The sequence below is a fragment of the Oncorhynchus nerka genome, linkage group LG16 (genome assembly GCF_034236695.1).
Source record: "Oncorhynchus nerka isolate Pitt River linkage group LG16, Oner_Uvic_2.0, whole genome shotgun sequence".
NCBI lineage: Eukaryota > Metazoa > Chordata > Actinopteri > Salmoniformes > Salmonidae > Oncorhynchus > Oncorhynchus nerka.
In genome coordinates this window covers 9,311,805-9,330,425 of record NC_088411.1, presented here as the reverse complement: position 1 = coordinate 9,330,425, position 18,621 = coordinate 9,311,805, and the positions used below count along the sequence as shown (strand labels likewise).

The 18,621-nt window shown below is 43.7% G+C and overlaps 2 protein-coding genes across 4 annotated transcripts in view; one reads left to right on the top strand and one right to left on the bottom strand.

Annotated features, from left to right (window-relative positions):
- The first annotated feature begins 1,105 nt into the window (after nucleotides 1-1,105).
- LOC115143993 (transcription factor Sox-8-like) lies at nucleotides 1,106-4,530 on the top strand. The gene is made up of 3 exons (XM_029684549.1): nucleotides 1,106-1,736; nucleotides 2,090-2,337; nucleotides 2,554-4,530. Exons 1-3 carry the CDS (start codon nucleotides 1,270-1,272, stop codon nucleotides 3,294-3,296), a joined length of 1,458 nt encoding a protein of 485 aa, XP_029540409.1. The 5' UTR covers nucleotides 1,106-1,269; the 3' UTR covers nucleotides 3,297-4,530.
- Nucleotides 4,531-8,125: 3,595 nt separating this feature from the next.
- Nucleotides 8,126-18,621, bottom strand: part of LOC115143995 (arf-GAP with dual PH domain-containing protein 1) — a 50,563-nt gene continuing 40,067 nt past the window's right edge. For 2 of the 3 annotated variants that reach the window (XM_029684552.2, XM_029684550.2), the window contains exons 5-10: nucleotides 17,381-17,493; nucleotides 16,915-17,079; nucleotides 13,401-13,484; nucleotides 13,178-13,312; nucleotides 12,777-13,005; nucleotides 8,126-8,881 (exon numbers count right to left, since the gene is read on the bottom strand). In XM_029684552.2, coding sequence (XP_029540412.1) covers nucleotides 8,853-8,881; nucleotides 12,777-13,005; nucleotides 13,178-13,312; nucleotides 13,401-13,484; nucleotides 16,915-17,079; nucleotides 17,381-17,493 — 755 coding nt within the window. In that variant the 3' untranslated portion in view covers nucleotides 8,126-8,852. The remainder of the gene's footprint in view (nucleotides 8,882-12,776; nucleotides 13,006-13,177; nucleotides 13,313-13,400; nucleotides 13,485-16,914; nucleotides 17,080-17,380; nucleotides 17,494-18,621) is intronic. The other variant, XM_029684551.2, reaches the window with a different exon arrangement.

The following is an 18,621-nucleotide window of genomic DNA, read 5'->3' as shown; positions in this document are numbered from 1 at the left end:
ATGGCCAATGTTGAATGTTTATCCTATTCAATTTGAAAAATAGACCGTTAATCCCAGACTTGGGACCACACACCCACTCAAGTGAAAAGAAGGCTGGTGATTGCGTTGCAATGCTTGCAGTTAGCCACTGATTCCTTCCAAACCACTCATTGTTGAATTTGTGATTTCCATCTTGTTGTGTAATGTTTATGTCCAATGGCCGATGAGCACCGATACGTTTTATCTATAATTTATTTTCATTATTTCTCTTCACATGAATAGGATTAAAAAGGATTTGCCAGTAGATTGTAATAATAATTTGTTCTTGACTGACTTGCCTAGTTAAATAAAGGTTAAATAAAATCCCAACAAAGCTACTGTAGATAAGATGTCATTATATCTGTGGCCAATTTACCTTGAGCCTTCTTGGATGGGCACTTCTAATGTAACTCTATGGCAGCACCCAAGGGTCTTTTTAGCTCTAACCTTAGATTTGGTGGTGACGTAGTGTCCCCATGAGTGACAGAACACTGAGCCAATGACAACACAAGAGAACATTACCAACCCCTACACTCCGTATTTTCAGCTGGCTGCTCCACCACCATAGAAACCACTGAGCTAGGCTGAAACACCTGCATTTTAGAGCTGCATTACTCGAGAAAGCAAAAAAGAAACCACGTTTGTATGCGGCTTTATTAACATTGTTTTCAAACTGATATCTGACACGAATTAATGCCAAAATAACATGCAAAACAGGCATCACCCCATATTTATTTTTTTAGCTAGAAAAGTGGGGCTCAGAACAGCTATGCTATGAGGTTGCAAGTCCATAGAGTTCATGCCTTGCACATATGCTTCCACAGTTAATGTATCTGAATATAAAGCTGGAATTCTGACCATGTTCATTTTGTCTACGAGTATCCTGTTTTAATGTCTGAATGATATAAGCAATTTTACATTGGCTATACAGCAAAACTAATTATTAGAATGTATATAACAGACATTTCAAATCACTGGTTCATATTTCCCACAAATGGGAGGAATCAGTGGAGCTACAGTGTATGTACAAACCAATAAGATATGAGGGGTGGAGTGAGAGGACGCAACCAGATTCCAACAACATTCTCTTAGCACAACAAAATGTGTCAGTATCAAACTGAGATTTCAGAGTTTGGACATTTATAACCAATATGACAATTTACAACAGGGTGATAGGTAAGAATTAACATCACGACAAGCGTTTGGGATTTTACATTTGAATTGTTCCTCACTCAGGGCTCCGTGCGTAAAATGCGCATTTGGCACAATCAACAGGCAGCTAATATAGACCAAAGCAATTTTTCACTGAACATGACTGAGGAAAAGAGTAAGTTATTCAGCGACCATCCATGTAGTCCAACGGGAACCGCCAGCTCGATGTCGCAGGACGACTCGGATTCGGACGTCCCGTCCTCTCCAACCGGCTCCGATGGACAGGCGCCCGGCAACGGGATAACCCCAAAAATGGACACCAGCGAGGAAGATAAACGGTTTCCCGCGTGCATCCGAGACGCAGTGTCTCAGGTGCTTAACGGATACGACTGGTCGCTCGTACCGATGCCTACACGAGGAGACCGGTCTCTGAAAAACAAACCCCATGTGAAGCGGCCGATGAACGCGTTCATGGTGTGGGCGCAGGCGGCGCGCAGGAAACTAGCTGACCAGTACCCGCATCTCCACAACGCCGAACTCAGCAAGACCTTGGGGAAGCTCTGGCGGTCAGTAGAGATAACCGAATGTATATATTTAATGGGGGGTATAGTACACATTTGCGTACCTAATGTGCCGCATAGAACATGGCACAGATGTACTATGGAAATGTGTTTTGCGCCAAACCCAAAAATCTGCATTGAAGATGTTCATTGTTGACAAGTTACAAAATACTTATTATTCATTTATTTTCTAGTATTGTTTCATGAAAATGTGTGCACAACTTTGCCTTTTCATAATGATTAACCAAATTTTACATGGCATGTTTAGAATGATGATGGTAATGATATTCACTGTGACATCCAGCATTGTGCATCTTATAATAGTCCACAACTCAACCCAACCTGTCATCAATTTCCAGCCTGCTCTCTGAAAGCGAGAAGAGGCCATTTATGGAGGAGGCAGAGAGACTGAGGGTGCAACACAAGAAAGACTACCCTGACTACAAATACCAACCCCGGAGAAGGAAGAGCACCAAGCCAGGTCAGTGTAACTCCGACTCCAGGGCTGAGCTGGCCCAATTCCACCCAGGCCAGATGTACAAGGCTGAACCTAGTCTGGCCAGACTGATCTCCATGGGGAATGGGCATAATCATCCAGAGCGGACAGGTGAGTGGATCTCCCAGCATATTTGATACATTTGTGCAAGAATGTAGAACAATCCATACTCAATAGCAACACGCAGTTTGTCAGTCACCAGGTCTTTTTTTTACTGATTGAGATCTTGTATGAACACTTATCTCTCCTGGGTTCAGGTGTTCCGACACATTCTTTTGTCAGTACGCCATAGCTAATGTTTAGGCATCTGTTGTGTCTTTTCTGAAGGCCATCCACATGGTCCCCCCACACCCCCCACCACCCCCAAGACAGAGCTGTATCTTGGGCTGAAACATGAGGGCCGGCGCCCCCTGGATGGGGGACGGCAGAACATCGACTTCAGCAACTTGGACATCTCTGAGCTGAGCACCGATGTCATCAGCAACATGGATGCCTTTGACGTCCATGAGTTCGACCAGTACCTGTCACTCAACAAGCACAGCTCCGCCCCGGCGCCTCCGAACCATGGGCACGGGGGTCATGGATCCAACCCCCCCTCTGGGTCCCTCAGCTCCTCCTACGGCCACTCCCACAGCAATGCCTTGCCTTGGGGTCCAAAAGGGGCGGGAGCGGAGGCGGCACTCCCCTCTTCCTCCTCGTCTTCTAGTAACAGTGATGGCCTTCACCACAGAACGCCGATCAAAACGGAGCAGTTGAGTCCCAGCCACTACAGCAGCCAGCACTCCCACAGCTCCCACCCCGACTACACCCCCCTCAGCTCTGGAGGCGGCCCCTCCTCTGCAGCCCCCTCCTCCCTGCCCAGCCCCCAGTGTGACTATGCAGACCTCCAGAGCCCCAGCTACTACAGTGCCTACTCCAGCTACCCCGCAGGTCTCTATCAGTACCCCTACTTCCACTCCTCTCGCCACCCCTACGGCAAACCGCTCATCAACAGCGTAGCCATCCCTCCGCCCCACAGCCCCACCTCAAATTGGGAGCAGCCGGTCTATACCACACTCACCAGGCCTTAGACTCAGCATTGACAGCCTATGGTGCCTGATATGGCTTTCTTCTGTTTTTGCTGTGTTAGTGAGGACATGACACAAGGCTCAAGGTTGGACACGATCTAAGAACAACTGCCTGCTGGTTTTGTCAGAATGGACAGAGAATCTCTACCCACATTCATGCATGAATCTTCTGTGGGAAAAATGTGGAACACACTTCTGTTTTGACCACGAAATCACAAATGAATACAATTCTAGATTACCTTTTTATGTGCCTTTCTGATGTTCAACTCTTTATCTCAGATTTAATAATTATTGTTTGTATTTATGTTTTATATTAACATGTTTTATATTGGAATGCACATTCCGGCTTAACAAATGCACCAAATGAATAGTAATTCCACTTCTTAGTTACTGTTCATCACTCCAGTGCAGTTCCATTCCTTGTCAGAAAAAGCGCCAGGGACTTTCACTCAAGGCAACAGGTGTTCAGTTCTGTTTCCTACAAATCGAGATGACAAGATTTCAGGGTTGAAGGAAATGAGTAAAATGATATACCATATGCTGTGATTGACTGGACAGCTGGCCTGAGGACAGGAACCACCATGCTCGTCATATAGCATGGACCGCTAAGCCCTGAGCATCTGCTGCACTTGTCTTCTTCAAAGGTTGACATGTCCATTCCAGCACAGCAGTTCTGTGCGGATGAAGGCCAAAATGGCTTGTCTTTCTGAAAAGGCAACTGCAAAAAAAAACATGGAGAGACTGCCCAAAGGGCAATCCATGTTTGGTTATTGGACTTTATACTTGATATGTCGACTAGATTATTTGTATGCTGGCTCTATGAAAACCAGCTAATATGCTTGTAAATGCTTGATGAATTTAGTGCGCATGACCACGCATTTATGCTGTTTTATATTTACCTTTACGATTAAATAACTGCATTGCAGAGTGTTTTCACCAACAACGAATTTGGTTAGGAGAAGTTCCTCCCTCATTCATTTTCAACAAGGGCACGCAGAGAAATTTGCGAGGGATTGTGGGAAGGTGAGCGGCGAAACCCTGCTAGCGGAGTGGTAGAAAAAGTTCAGCTCTTCTCTACTTCGTGCAAATTTCAAGCGGAGCAAAGCGTTGTCAAGAGGAGGCGCTGCCTCTGGTCAAACCCCGCTGTTTGTACTCATGCAGAGCCGTTAAATACGTTGGCCCACACACCTGTTTCTTGCTGTTAAGAATATTTTTGCAAATGACATATAAACTTAATGTTTATAAGTAGTTGGGCAGTTTATTGAAGACAAGATGGATGCTTGCCATGCAGTTACTGAGAGTGGGCATACTACCAAGTGTGTTTGTGTGTGCGTGTGAGTGTGTGCATGCATGAGTGAGAAGCGTGCGTGTGTGGGTTTGCGAGTGTGTGCTTGCGTGTGAACGCGTGACACAGACAAAAAGCTCGGAATTTTAATGAGCAATTACTTTGTTGAAAGATCCTTTGTCTCCCTTCATCTGGGGAAAGAGAGAAATTAATTGGACTGAGAAATAAAAACTGCATCATTAACAAAGGCACCAACAAGCAACAGGGTATAAGAAGAATTCATGGCAGGGAAGCTGATCAGAACAGATGGGATGTGGGTGGCTTGTGAGCGGAATGCTCTTTTTGTTGTTGTTGTGAGAACAGATTTAAATGTATAGCCACCAGTATGCTGTAACTCAGACTGTCCTGCCTATTGTTTGCCAGGACATTTTAGCAGAAACTCAACTAGAGAGATAGGGATGAGGATAGAGAATAGAGACAGAGTGTTAAGAGTTACTGACAGAATTAATCAGGATGCATTGTATAATAACAGGAGTTTGGCTATACAAATTATGCATGAATCACCACCATCACCTGTCCAACTGGAATAGATTGATCATCCAGTGAATAACAGACACTATACCTAGAACAACATAGCTATTAACTATTAACAAACTTCTTTAAAAAAATGTTTTAACAGATACAGTATGCTGTACCTGGCTCATAGATTGCTATATTTACTCTCAGGCCATGCTAAATGCCCTATGTTTCTGCCCCTGGGCTTCACTACAGAAATGATGGCTGAGGATTTGGGGTTCCAGACACTTTTAATTACTTCCTGAATGGTGAAAATATCTGGTGAGTTTCACTGAGTTAGTGTCTACTGGAGTTAGCCTGGCCTGCCGGGGCGCCAACAACAACAAGCTGCCAGACAGAACTAACATTGACTTACCCATGATGCCAGGGAGCCAGGGTGGAGGGACACATCAGGAGATCTGACTCGCACTGTGATTCGCCACTCAAATGGTCATACATACTGTACAGGTGGGAAGGCAGTTCCACCTCATTTGGATTGGTAAAAACACACAGAGGCAATTGAAATTCTCCTTAGACTATGCATGGGAAAATCGACCAATTTTGGGTTACTGTTCAATCACCTACAAATCCTAGTTACACCTTTCAAACAGCAGCTTCGTATGTTATCTAATTTCCTTCCAAGTCAAGTTCTGTTCACGTTAAGTTTTGTTCAATTAGTCTCCTTAATTATTTTGAAACATGTTTATAAAGTTACTGATATCTTTCTCATTTTCATTTACAGCTATTAGAAGTTAAAGCTTATAAGTGGTTCATACAATTTTAAGCAGTGAAAGGGATCCCTTGTGTGTGTGGGTTTATCCAGGGACTTTTCATTAGATTTGTGCCTTCTCTGTAGCCGTCCTTTAGGCTTTACCAACATGAGACACTAGCTGATTGGGTTAGACTCATCACTAAATTATTACCTCTAACTTGAAACAGACTGGGGCAGCAATGTAATAGACTTACAACAGTCAATTAGACCTAAAACCTCTACTGACGCAAGTGATGAGGTACACGTTTCTCCCTGATCTTGTCTATGTGGTATTCCTTGTCTCAAAATAACAGGATGCTACTGGCAAGTTGTTCCTGTGCAGTGCAACAATGACAAAGGGATGAATAACAGTTGTTCGAACTGCAGGCCCATTTCTATTGTTCAATCTAAGTAATGGCTTCTATTTTCTACAAATTCATCAATAGAAAGACTAAGGAGGTTCCAATACATTGATGTTCCCACAGATATTGTACACCTCATTTCAACCAAAAATAGTGCCCTTTGACCCTTTGGGGTGTATCAACTGTTCTTCAATCCCCCGTCGTGTTGGCCGGTTGGACCACTCTGATCCCTATAAAAGAGAAAGAACTTTGCCTTGGAGTGGTCTGGAGTGGTCTGCGATGGTTCACAATGCCAGAAACAGAGCAACCGTGAAACTCCACCGCGGTGACCGAGGTCAACCACAGCACGTTGCTTTGGCGCCAGTCCTTGGGAAAAGCATGTAGTCCCCATCTCGCAGACAGAGGGATGGCCTGTCTCGATGCCTGACAAAAAAAATCTGCCAACTCACTCATATTCTATACCCGCTTTATATATATTCAGTACATGTACATTTGCAGCATACTATTTCATATGAATAAAATCGAAGTGTTTAAATAAGAAAATATACTGTATTACCAATAGATAAAGATGTTAATTTACTTCGCCTTGATGGCAGAAGCAGATGTGAACCCTAAAGTCAGTGAGATTACAGAAAACTGAGGGAGGGAGGGAGAAAAAGGTGTCAGAAAGAGAGAGGGAAGGAAAGAGTGAAGGTAGCATGTGCGACTGTGTCCCAGCTGTTGCTATGACGATTGGGCTGCAGCGCCATGAGCCTGACCCCCTCTGAAGCTCTTAATCCTAACCTCCCAACAGACACACAGACACACACACGGAGGAGTATCCCTCAAGGATTTCCCGCCATGTGGAACCCGAGATGTGAATGTGGTTCAACTTACTGGAAGTTCACAGGAAAGGCACGCAGTTCACAGAACAGACACATACTGTATGTATGGAGACATGACGGGAGCATGTCCTTATAGTTACGCAAACAAATAAACAGAGATAATCACATGCCCGCACAGACACATCAATTGACAAGAATCAACGCTCTACCACATCTCACCATTACCATAACTATTTATTACATAATTGAACTGTTGTGAACTTTTAATTACACACAATACCAGGTCTGTGGGCATGTGTAAGCTGCACAGCATTTATCATGCTCCTCGTGTGGGTGTTTGTGCATACGGTCAACACACTCCAGCCCATATTGATATGGTCCTCCACACTTCACAACTGTCTGCCTCAGAGTGTCCATCCAGCCCAGGCTTAACACTAGAACTCTCTCTGGGTGGAATTCCAACAGCTGTCTGAGCTCTCCAACCGCCACCTCTAACGGCAGCTGTGTGTCTGTCTCTGTCCCCGCATCAGTTAGCACAGAGAAGCACACAGCTTCGGAGGGTGGCCCATATCCGTTCTGCACGCATGCATACTACGAGAACACGCATGCATACTACGAGAACACACACGGGCGCACAAACAAACACAGGCAAGAGACTACTAGAGTAGTGGTTTCCGAACCCTGAAATTAAACTGGGTTCAAATTTGATCAAACAAATTAATTGTTCTCTCTTCAAATGGGTATGATGTATAATACAACATTTGAGTGTCAAATAAGGGCCTTTTACACTATTAAAATGCACTTTGATGTAATTATGCGTAGGGACAGCCCTGCTGGACCTTAAATTGAGTGAATACGAACACAGGGTATAAAGTGGAGTTCCCTTCATTTTCTAGCGTCAATTTGTGCGGAACCATTTTGGGACCCCATGCGCGCGAGAGAGAGTAAAGATAAACTTGACAGAGAGAGAGAGGGAGCCCAGCGGTTGATGAAAACCAAATGCATTACTTATTTGATAATAACAATCCGAAGTAAAGGAGACACGGTCAGCGGGATTGTTCTCAGCTTGGATCCCTGTCGAGTTTATTACAGCGGCAGACCAATATAATGACAATGGACATCATGGGTGATGTATTACAATGGCCTAGAGTGCCATCTAGTGTCTTTCAATGATAAACACAATTTGATTGAATCAGTTAATATTAAATCAATTACAACCCTGTTGCATGAAGTAACAAAATATTTACATTCACATTTATATTTCAAAATAAACAGCCACGAGATGTGTATAACCCTGCCTAAAAGCATACGTTTAGAACAATCAGAGAAATTGCATAAATCCACTGTCATCAAAACTGTCCAATCAATAAATTACATTTACAGTTCTGCTCTCAACAAACAGAGTGAACATGACTCATTAGTACACAACAAGGGAGGAACCACTCACAACACTAAGAGCGGGGGTGCAGTGTGGAAGAGTCTATGTGGAGAGCGGCAGCAGGGGAATTGATATTTCAGTGTTATTTTCTCTCCTCTCAAATCGCCTGACCCCTGACCTCTAACCCCCGGTTTAGGCATCAGGTTCAGAAGAGGTTGAGATGTAAGACCTTTTATTGTTTTTCTCTCTCCTCTCTGATATATTTCTTCCATCTCTATCATCTCGTTCCTTCGCTCCAGGTACAGTAGAGTGTGTTATTCTGGGGTCTCTGCAGAGAAATCCTGTCTGTTCTGTTCTTGGTGGGACTTGAGCTGACCAGTAGAGTGACAGCTCTAGCTCCAGTCTCAGGGCTTGTGTTTGAAATGGGCCTCCACTGCACAGTGAACAGCAGAAAACCAGTAAGTGTTACCACAACATAGAGATACAATCACAGAAAGGCATATAGGCACAGTACAGTACATAAACAGGCAATCACTCATTACCCTACTTTGGACTGCCTCTAAAAACATACCATCAATCTATAATTATAGTGATTAATACCAATGCTGGTGCTATGGAGTTACCCGGTGTGCAGGTTTTTGTTTTAGCCCTGCCATAAAACATTGGCTTCAGCCAAGCAACTGCTTGTGAGACCTTGACTAGTTCAATTGGGGGTTGTACATAGCCTGCAAATATTATTGCAAAGATGCAATATCTGCATACATGCATACTCCTCAAGAGTAAGGCTGTGGCAGCCGGTGATTGTCATGAAAAGAACTGCCCGGGCTCACGGTAATCGACCGTTAATGAGCATAAACACATTTAGCTTCTCCTGGCTTCCACGCATAGCCTCCAAGCCATGGATGCAGATCTTTAGAACATCTACATTTGTTTTTTAAAATAATAAATCCATTTATTTATAATTTATTTTTGACAGGTCTTAAGAAAAATCATATGAAAAAATGAACAGAATAGCATTTAAAATGAACAGAATAGCATACTCAGAGTTGTTCTTATGTTGGGCCCTGACATGGCTATGCCATTTGGCTGTGGGCTACACCCGTTCATTTAGCAGACAAGATTTGCTTAGAATTCTGTGGCATAATTTCTTAAATTATTTTAAAGTATGAATAATATAATTGAACATAAAATAGAAAGAATATTTTCTCTAAACGATTTCAATGGAAGTGCGTACATGTGGCTATTCTGTATTGAGCGGTTCACAAAGAAACCAGTCCTATATGCTTTTTATGCAACTTTAGTTGTGATACAAACGTTGGCCTATATGTTAAGATTTTTAATACATTCTAAGGCTGCATGATGGGACTCGAGTGATGATTTGAAAAAAGCCACAAGCTTCACTCATTTCATCATTCTCTCATTCACAATTTGACGAACACTTGATAATATTCTCACCAGGCCTCGAATTTCCAGGTGGCATCCCCCTTGTGTGGCGGTAATGCCCCCTAAAAAATCCGTGGCCATTGTCCCCTTGGGCTGAATAAAATAAGCTAATTATAATTCCCTTCTCCCAGCTGCGTGCTCCGAAGCACCTCTCACTCACATGGCTCTCTGAGATGTCCAGTCGAAGTCAGAAGTGTACATACACCTTAGCCAAATACATTTCAACTCAGTTTTTCACAATTCCTGACATTTAATCCCAGTAAAAATTCCCTGTCTTGGTCTCCCGGGTGGCGCAGTGGTTAAGGGCGCTGTACTGCAGCGCCAGCTGTACCACCAGAGACTTTGGGAAATCCTTGTCTCATCTCCTTCCCGGTAGGGAAATCCTTGTCTCACCGCGCACCAGCGACTCCTGTGGCGGGCCGGGCACAGTGCGTGCTAACTAAGGTTGCCAGGTGCACGGTGTTTCCTCTGACACATTGGTGCGGCTGGCTTCCGGGTTGGATGGCGCTGTGTTAAAAAGCAGGGCGGCTTGGTTGGGTTGTGTATCGGAGGACGCATGACTTTCAACCTTCGTCTCTCACGAGCCCGTACGGGAGTTGTAGCGATGAGACAAGATAGTAGCTACTAAACAATTAGATACCACGAAATTGGGGAGAAAAAGGGGTAAAAAAAAATTTAAAAAATAAATTCAATTAGCCTATCAGAAGCTTCTAAAGCCATGACATCATTTTATGGAATTTTACAAGCTGTTTAAAGGCATAGTCAACTTAGTGTATGTAAACTTCTGACCCACTGGAATTGTGATACAGTGAATTATAGGTGAAATTATCTGTATGTAAACAATTGTTGGAAAAAGTACTATTATTATTATTATTATTATTATTATTACTACTACTATTATGTCCTAACCGACTTGCCCAAACTATAGTTTGTTAACAATAAATGTGTGGAGTGGTTGAAATGACTCCAACCTAAGTGTATATAAACTTCCAGACAACTGTAGCTAATGCCCGTGATCGTGTCCTTTTCACAGGCATTTCAGCTAAGTAGTAGGCTTCAAGTGAATGGAGTCAGACACATCTGGGACGCATCTGTGCGCTTCCCTCTTATTGAATTCCGAGGCGCATATTGAAGATGTTAGAACTGTCCACATTTATCCTACATTTCATCAGCCAACAAGATGAGTAGGCCTGACGAACAGCAAAAGCACTAGCCTATATCAATCTACTATCCCCCATAGTACAAATGTTGGCCTATTGTTATTGGTCAACTTGTGCTTCTGTGCAATAAATAAATATTCCAAACATACTCTGAGACAGTTGTGGGATGCGGTAGATCCCAAATGAATACAACCACTTGTATATGAAGCTGATCGTTTAAGCGCGAATGTTCCAAAATGCAATCAATTAGAAGAAAACACTGTTCTCAAAAGTGATGGCAAATGTGATTATGGGTGTAATGCTTTATTATAAAGGTGCGTTTTTATGGTGAAAATGATCTTCCCCAAACTTGAAACTCACGCACTGCTTATGTATACATACCAGTTAGGCTCTACACCGATTATAAAGAAGATTCATGTGCTTCATTTTAACAAGTTGTTTGGCCACTTTAGTTGCAATTACAATCCTTATCAAAACATATAGACCTATGGTCTAGGATACATGCAGGGGACTATGATTTGAAAAGGTATGCGCTTCTTGCCTTAATGCACAAGCTGGGCATCATTCACAAGTGATAGTCTAATATTGTCACCCATCAGACTATTCTTAATTTAAATGTTGTCTTTACGTATAATATGTGTGTGAAATGAGGTTTGATTTAGAATGGACCTCATGCACCTGTCTCGGAAACAGGAGCACGGGGGAAAAATACACGTCATCTATACAATAGCGAATGGAGGACGCATTTCCCATGGTTCATTTCCCATGGTTCAGTTCCCATGGTTCATTTTCTTTTTTCTCTTTTCTTTTTTTTCTTACCCCTTTTTCTCTCCAATTTCGTGGTATCCAATTGTTTTAGTAGCTACTATCTTGTCTCATCGCTACAACTCCGGTACGGGCTCGGGAGAGACGAAGGTTGAAAGTCATGCATCCTCCGATACACAACCAAACCAAGCTGCACTGCTTCTTAACACAGCGCGCATCCAACCAATGTGTCGGAGGAAACACCGTGCACCTGGCAACCGAGCACAGCCCGCCACAGGAGTCGCTGGTGCGCGATGAGACAAGGACATCCCTACCGGCCAAGCCCTCCCTAACCCGGACGACGCTAGGCCAATTGTGTGTCGCCCCACGGACCTCCCGGTCGCGGCCGGTTACGACAGAGCCTGGGCGCGAACCCAGAGTCTCTGATGGCACAGCTGGCGCTGCAGTACAGCGCCCTTAACCACTGCGCCACCCGGGAGGCTCCATGGTTCATTTTCATGCCAGCCAGATAGGCTATACTCCTGTGTTGAAGGGAATCAATGTGCTTAATATTAGGAAAGTTGATAAATAAAATGTTGTAGGCCTAGCCTATAGAATGCTAATGGGATTCTCTTTTTAATATTGGCCATTAAAACCTCTTGCAGAAATGTTGCGCAACATGAGCACTCACCATGAGATTTTCGATTACATTTGCATTGATGTCAGAGTGATTAGAGGGACAATAGAGTGCCGAGTACCAGGCAGTTAGCAAGTTTGGTAAGCTACTAATGACCAGCAGCAGCATCAGAGCTGGGAGAATCCTAATTACCGTGACTAAACGGTCATGTGGAATTTGACTGCCATCATGACTTGTGACCACCGGTGCGGCAGTAATACGGTCAATGTAACAGCCCTACTCAAGAGTACACTTAATGTAGAGCATACTCGAGCACGCCGGTGTAATTCAGCCTCATGACTTACCTGCGTACTCTTGTGGTCTCATGGGTCTGTTGATGACCCTCTGGAAGGCAGCGATCCAGTCCCTCTGCTCCGCCTCCGTCTCGCAGGCAAACAGGAACTTCCTGTCTGGCGTTACTATGGTGATGCCATGGTTCCAGTGGTAGCCCTGTGTTGAGGGGGGAAGGCCTGGGAGCACGGTGTAGCTGTTCTCTTTACTGCCGATGAACACCTCTCCCCTTGCATAGGCGTCCTGAGAGAGGAGGGGGGAGAGGCGGCGGGGGGGAAAGAGAGCGTGAGAGAGATCAGAGAGAGATATCAGAGAATAAAGTATGCTGTACGCCACAGAATTGAAAGTTATGACAAGTAAGGGTTCATTCAGAATGGATCAGTTGTTTTAGGGCAGGGTGTGTCTGACTCCTCACCAGAGGATCTTTGAAGTACATGAGTCTCCTGTCGTCCATGGTGAACCACCTTTTCTTAAAGCCCTCTGTGTGTTTTGGGCCTGTCTTCTCCATGAAGCCCTCTTTCATGAAGCTACGTGTCAGTTTGGGCACCAGCTGAAGGCAAAGACAAGAGAGAAAAGTGTTTGTTTAATTGTGTTAAATTGTGGTAATACTCATTGCTAAATATATATTGTGGCCTCACCTCTTCATCACTGGCTCCAGGGAAGGCCACCTGAAGGTAATGGAACCTGGCAGCTCTGATAGCGTTGAACCAGTCCACCATTTCCTACCAAAACAAAAGACACAAAAGCATCCTGGTCAGAGCTAGTCAGATACATGCCTTATTCAGAGTCATCCCTGCAATGAGAAGACCGTAAACCTGCTACAGTATGGAACATTACGAGACGTGATCAAGGTATTATTTCACGACAAAACAGCTTTAATAGTACTGTTCTGTTCAAGCTTGCCATATTGTCTGTTAACCAGCTGAGGAGGCTGTACATGCTGTGCCTTTCATCCTAACCCACAGACAAGGGTGACTTGCTACTGAGAGAGATGGTCACCTGTGTGCACAGCAGTAAACCCTCAGAGAAAAACAGCCCGGCAGCCAGCAACTCTGTGTGTGACGGCAACCCCCTCCAAATTCCTTTAGCCAGCTCCACTGGCCAGATTACACAGTAGGATGACGAGTACTGCTGTCACAGTGAAGAACACGTCTACTGATGAAATAGATATCTATACATGTTTATTTCCACTCTCCCTCTGTTATCCAGAACAGCCCATATTTACTAGAGACTCTTAGAAGAAAAAGGTGCTATCTAGAGCTTAAAAGGGTTCTTCGGCTGTCCCCAAAGGAGAACCCTTTGAAGAAACCTTTTTGGTTTCAGGTAGAATCATATTGGGTTCCTTGTAGAATCCTTTCCCCAGAGGGTTTTTACATGGAACCCAAAAGAGTTCCACCTGGAAATGAAAAGTGTTTTCCTATGGGTAAACCCAAGGACCTTTTTTGGAACCCTTTTTTTTATAAGAGTGTAGAGACTCAAATTTAGTTGAACAGACTACAGTGGTTCGTCCTTTAGAAGTTGCAGTATACTGCGGCACAGCTTGTATGGGGCCTCAGAATTGTATAAGTGTGAGCCACTGGTACCATTAATGCTAGTTAGTGCTAGTTTGACCACCAGAGGAGCATTTGATAGCCTTCAATAGTAGCTGTACAAAAGAATGCGGGCACGTGGGAGACCTGAAAAATGTGTAGATTCACACGCAGAGTGTGGCAGATGTTTATTAAGCCTTCGCAGAAAGCAGGAATCGTGATCACAGGCAGGCAGGCAATGGTCAAACACAGGTAGGTAGTCAAAAACAAAAAATACCTCACCACCATACAAACAGAAAGAACTGAACTAAATAGGAAGCTGATGAGACCAAGTGAGAAACGAACACAGGGGAAATAGGCTACCTGGGACGGCAGGTAGCCTAGTGGTTAGAGCGTTGGACTCGAATCCCCGAGCTGACAAGGTAAAAATCTGTCGTTCTGCCCCTGAACAACACAGTTAACCCACTGTTCCTAGGCTGTCATTGAAAATAAGAATTTGTTCTTAAAACTGACTTGCCTAGTTAAATAAAGGTTACACTAAGAACATAAGTCTAACATATACCCAAACAGAGATTCAGTGAAAATAAGAATCTCATTGATTTATCAAGACCAGTCCCCATGCTTGTCTCAGAGCAGCGGGAAACGGTGCTGAAATAGTTGTAGGCTATTGCTTCAAATCCAATTGCTTCTAACTTCAATATGCTCTTTAAATAAATAAGACCTACACCACTTTTAACAGTACATTACTCAACACTATGTCATGTCGCCTACGGTAAGCCTACAGTATATCGAAAAATATGACGTGACTCTCCACCAATAATTACATGTAGAGGATTGAAGGATATTGCTGTAATTCAGTGATATTTATTCCCATAGTAATGGATCCATAACTAAATAAACATCAGCATTTTGAAAGAGTATTTTATCATTATTTTATTAATGAAAGCATAAAGATGCCATTATTAGTTACATTGTTTTAGTTTGAACGTGCAGACTGGCACTAAGAACAGAACAGCGGGAACGTTTCCCTAGTCAGCGCCATTATTAGTGCAATGCCCCTTAGTGTTGCCAGTCTGGCGGGGTGGGGGTCCACACCCCTCCTCCTCCCTTCCCCATGGGCTAGGTCGGCCTTCTGTGTGCGGCTCTGCGGCCCATCCCGTGCCCCCTACCCTCGTGCCTTGAACCTTGCACACTTTCAGTGGATACAGCTAGAGAACTGCAAGGCAATCTCATTGTGCGCCACTCAGGAGCCATGACCAATATATATTGTCCTGCTAATAACAGGGTTAATAATATATCTGTGAGAATATCCAACAGGCTTTTATATAATTGTCAATTAATAATAATCGCAATATTTTGGAGATGATTTTGTTTTCAAATAACGTAATGTAACGTCTGCTTTCAACTCACACCCTCAAATACCTAGATCCCTTGAACGCAGCTCACTCTCCAAATCCCAATCACCTGAATTGTGATCACCTGTTCACACACCTGTATGTCATTATCACACACTATTTAGTTCAGTTCTTTGCACCGCATCACTGTGAGGTATCGTTTGTTTTGTGACACACGTCTTTCAGAGAGCTGGTTTTCCGGTGAGTTACTCCTCCCGTGTTGGATAGTTTCTGCCTGCCTCACTAACGACGCCTTTTGCCTATTCCCTGCCTGTACTTTAGCCTATTGGATTTCCTGTTATCTACATATTGCCTGATCTCTAGGACTATGTTACTAGCCTTTTCCCTGCCTGTACTGTTGCCCTTTTGGACCCCCTGTGTATGACCTTCTGCCTGCCCCTGGACCCATCTACCTGCCTCCTCCTGTGGTCCTTTGCAATAAACACCTGCTGCGCCCTGCACTTGAAACCAGCTCTCTGCCTCCCCTCGTGTTCATTACAGTAAAATGAGAGAGAAAAAGGCCATTCTTGAACATGGGGTGAGACATTGTTACTAATTTGTAAATAAAGCCAGTTTGTTATTTAGAATGATTTATTTCTGTTTTTAGAGGGAGAAAAACCCACAATCAACAAATGGGTCTCCCAGCCGAGGCTGGCACAGGTATTGAACCAGCATCCGTTGTAAACCAGCTTGCAGTGTCTTAGAATGTTGCACCACTCAGGCGCTGTACAACGTGACTGGTCAGGAGTGGCATACAGTACATCATAAGAGCAAAATAAAATAATAAAAACAGTTTTAGTAGGTAATACTGAAGTCGTCAGTCAATTATCAGTTACTATTTAGGTTTATGTCGCACATTCATTGCCAGTTAGAGACACAGGAGGACCCAAAAGCATAATCAGTGCTCTAACTCCCCCTTGCGCTGGTCTGGAGCAATGAAGTGATGACGCAGAGTACCATACTAAACCACAAATTACCTCTAAGTCCCGCAGCACAATCGCAAAACTTTTAGTGGCGCAACCGCTGTAAATCAGTGTTCCTTGATATGAGTAACAGCAGCCATATTAGGTGTACCATTGAATTGATGATTCATCATGCATCATATCTCTAAGAATTCCGTGCATTTACACATATTACAATAGGAGTTGGCTATACCAGTATAAACAGATCTGGGACCAGGATACAAAGCCGCAGAGTCCTTTTTGTCACAGTCACCCATAATGCCTCACCTTAGAATCGCTGTGGTAGACAAAGATGTTCCTGGTGCTGTTGTCTCTCAGGTAAGTAATCTGCAGGCCGTAGGGGTTGCCTATCTTAGCCGGCTGGAACGTGGCATTGAGAGTCTCGATCTTCATCACTGCCTTGGGGTCCCGCGCCTGGGGGAGATACACAAACTGTACGGTACATAAATACAGTATACGTATAAATTGTTACATCGAATAATACATACTGTATGTTTACAGTAAACACAAAAAAATAGGTAAGGAGATTAAGTCTGTTGAGGTATTTGTTTTAGTTTCCTTGTGGACACATATACATAGCGTGCTATACAGGTATTCATGATTAACTTGAAAGAGATGATTAACCTGAAAGCTAGTAGCATAAATTAGCTGGAGATTACGTTTCCCAGGAACATGCTTGTATTTATGTGTGAGAGCATGTGCAGATGTGACTACGTGTCGACTCCAGCCTTACGTCCTGCTTGTTGAAATACTTGAGCGCCCCCTCTCGTTCTGACAGGATGAATTTCCGGCTGAGGAACTGGCCGTTGTCTCGCCCGCGTTTCCATAGAAACCCCTCTCTGTACCCTGGGCAGATAGAAACACACCAGACAAACTCAGACAAACTGAAATAACTCTCTGGTGTAATCAAGAAATACCAAAGCGTATGAAGGGAGGGTGAAAGGGAGACAGAAAGAGAGGGATGAAGAGACAGAGAGAGGGGCTTTAGGTGAAAGAGTATATGAGAGAAGAAGTCATAAAACAGAATGAAGGAAGAAAAAAATAACCTTACTGATGGTAAAGTACTGTACATTCTTTTACATGTCAATGACACAGCACTCTAGTCCTTCCAGTCTATTTCTGGACCTCTTACAGACAGGAAGTGGTTTAATTAAGTGGCAGTACAGAGCACGGTGTATGATCCATTACAGACTACACACGCTCTTCAACTCTCTCTTACTCTCTCATATTCTCTCTTTCTCCCTCCTCCCCCTCCATTTTCTCTCTTCACTTCTCCATTTTCCTTTCTCCTCCCTCCCACAAATCTCTGTTCACTGTATCCCCATCTATCTATCTCATACACACTCGCATATACTGTATCAATGCATGCCAAACTACTAATCCCATCCAACACCCCTCAAGTCCCATAATCCCCCAACGTCTCTCCTTCCTCATCTGTCCCCCTGTTTTCTCCTCCCTCTCTCCGTCCCCTGGTGACAGAGGTTGGCATCTCTCTTTTTCCCAGTTAATCGTGATTTATTCACCATCGATCAATAACAACCCCCACTCCTCCCTTTTCTCTGCATGCAGAATCAATACAGCCATTGAGCACTGGGAGTCTAGTTTACCACCACCCTCCCTGCACCTACAGAAGGATACACAGTACCAGTCAAAAGTTTGGACACGCCTACTCATTGAAGGGTTTTTCTTTATTTGACTATTTTCTACATTGTAGAATAATAGTGAAGACATCAAAACGATTAAATAACACATATGAAACCATGTAGTAAACAAAAAAAAGTGTTAAACAAATCAAAATATATTTTAGATTTGAGATTCTTTAAAGTAGCCACCCTTTGCCTTGACAGCTTTGCACACTCTTGGCATTCTCTCAACCAGCTTCATGAGGAAAGCTTTTCCAACAGTCTTAAAGGAGTACCCACTTATGTTGAGTACTTGTTGGCTGCTTTTTCTTCACTCTGGGGTCCAACTCAT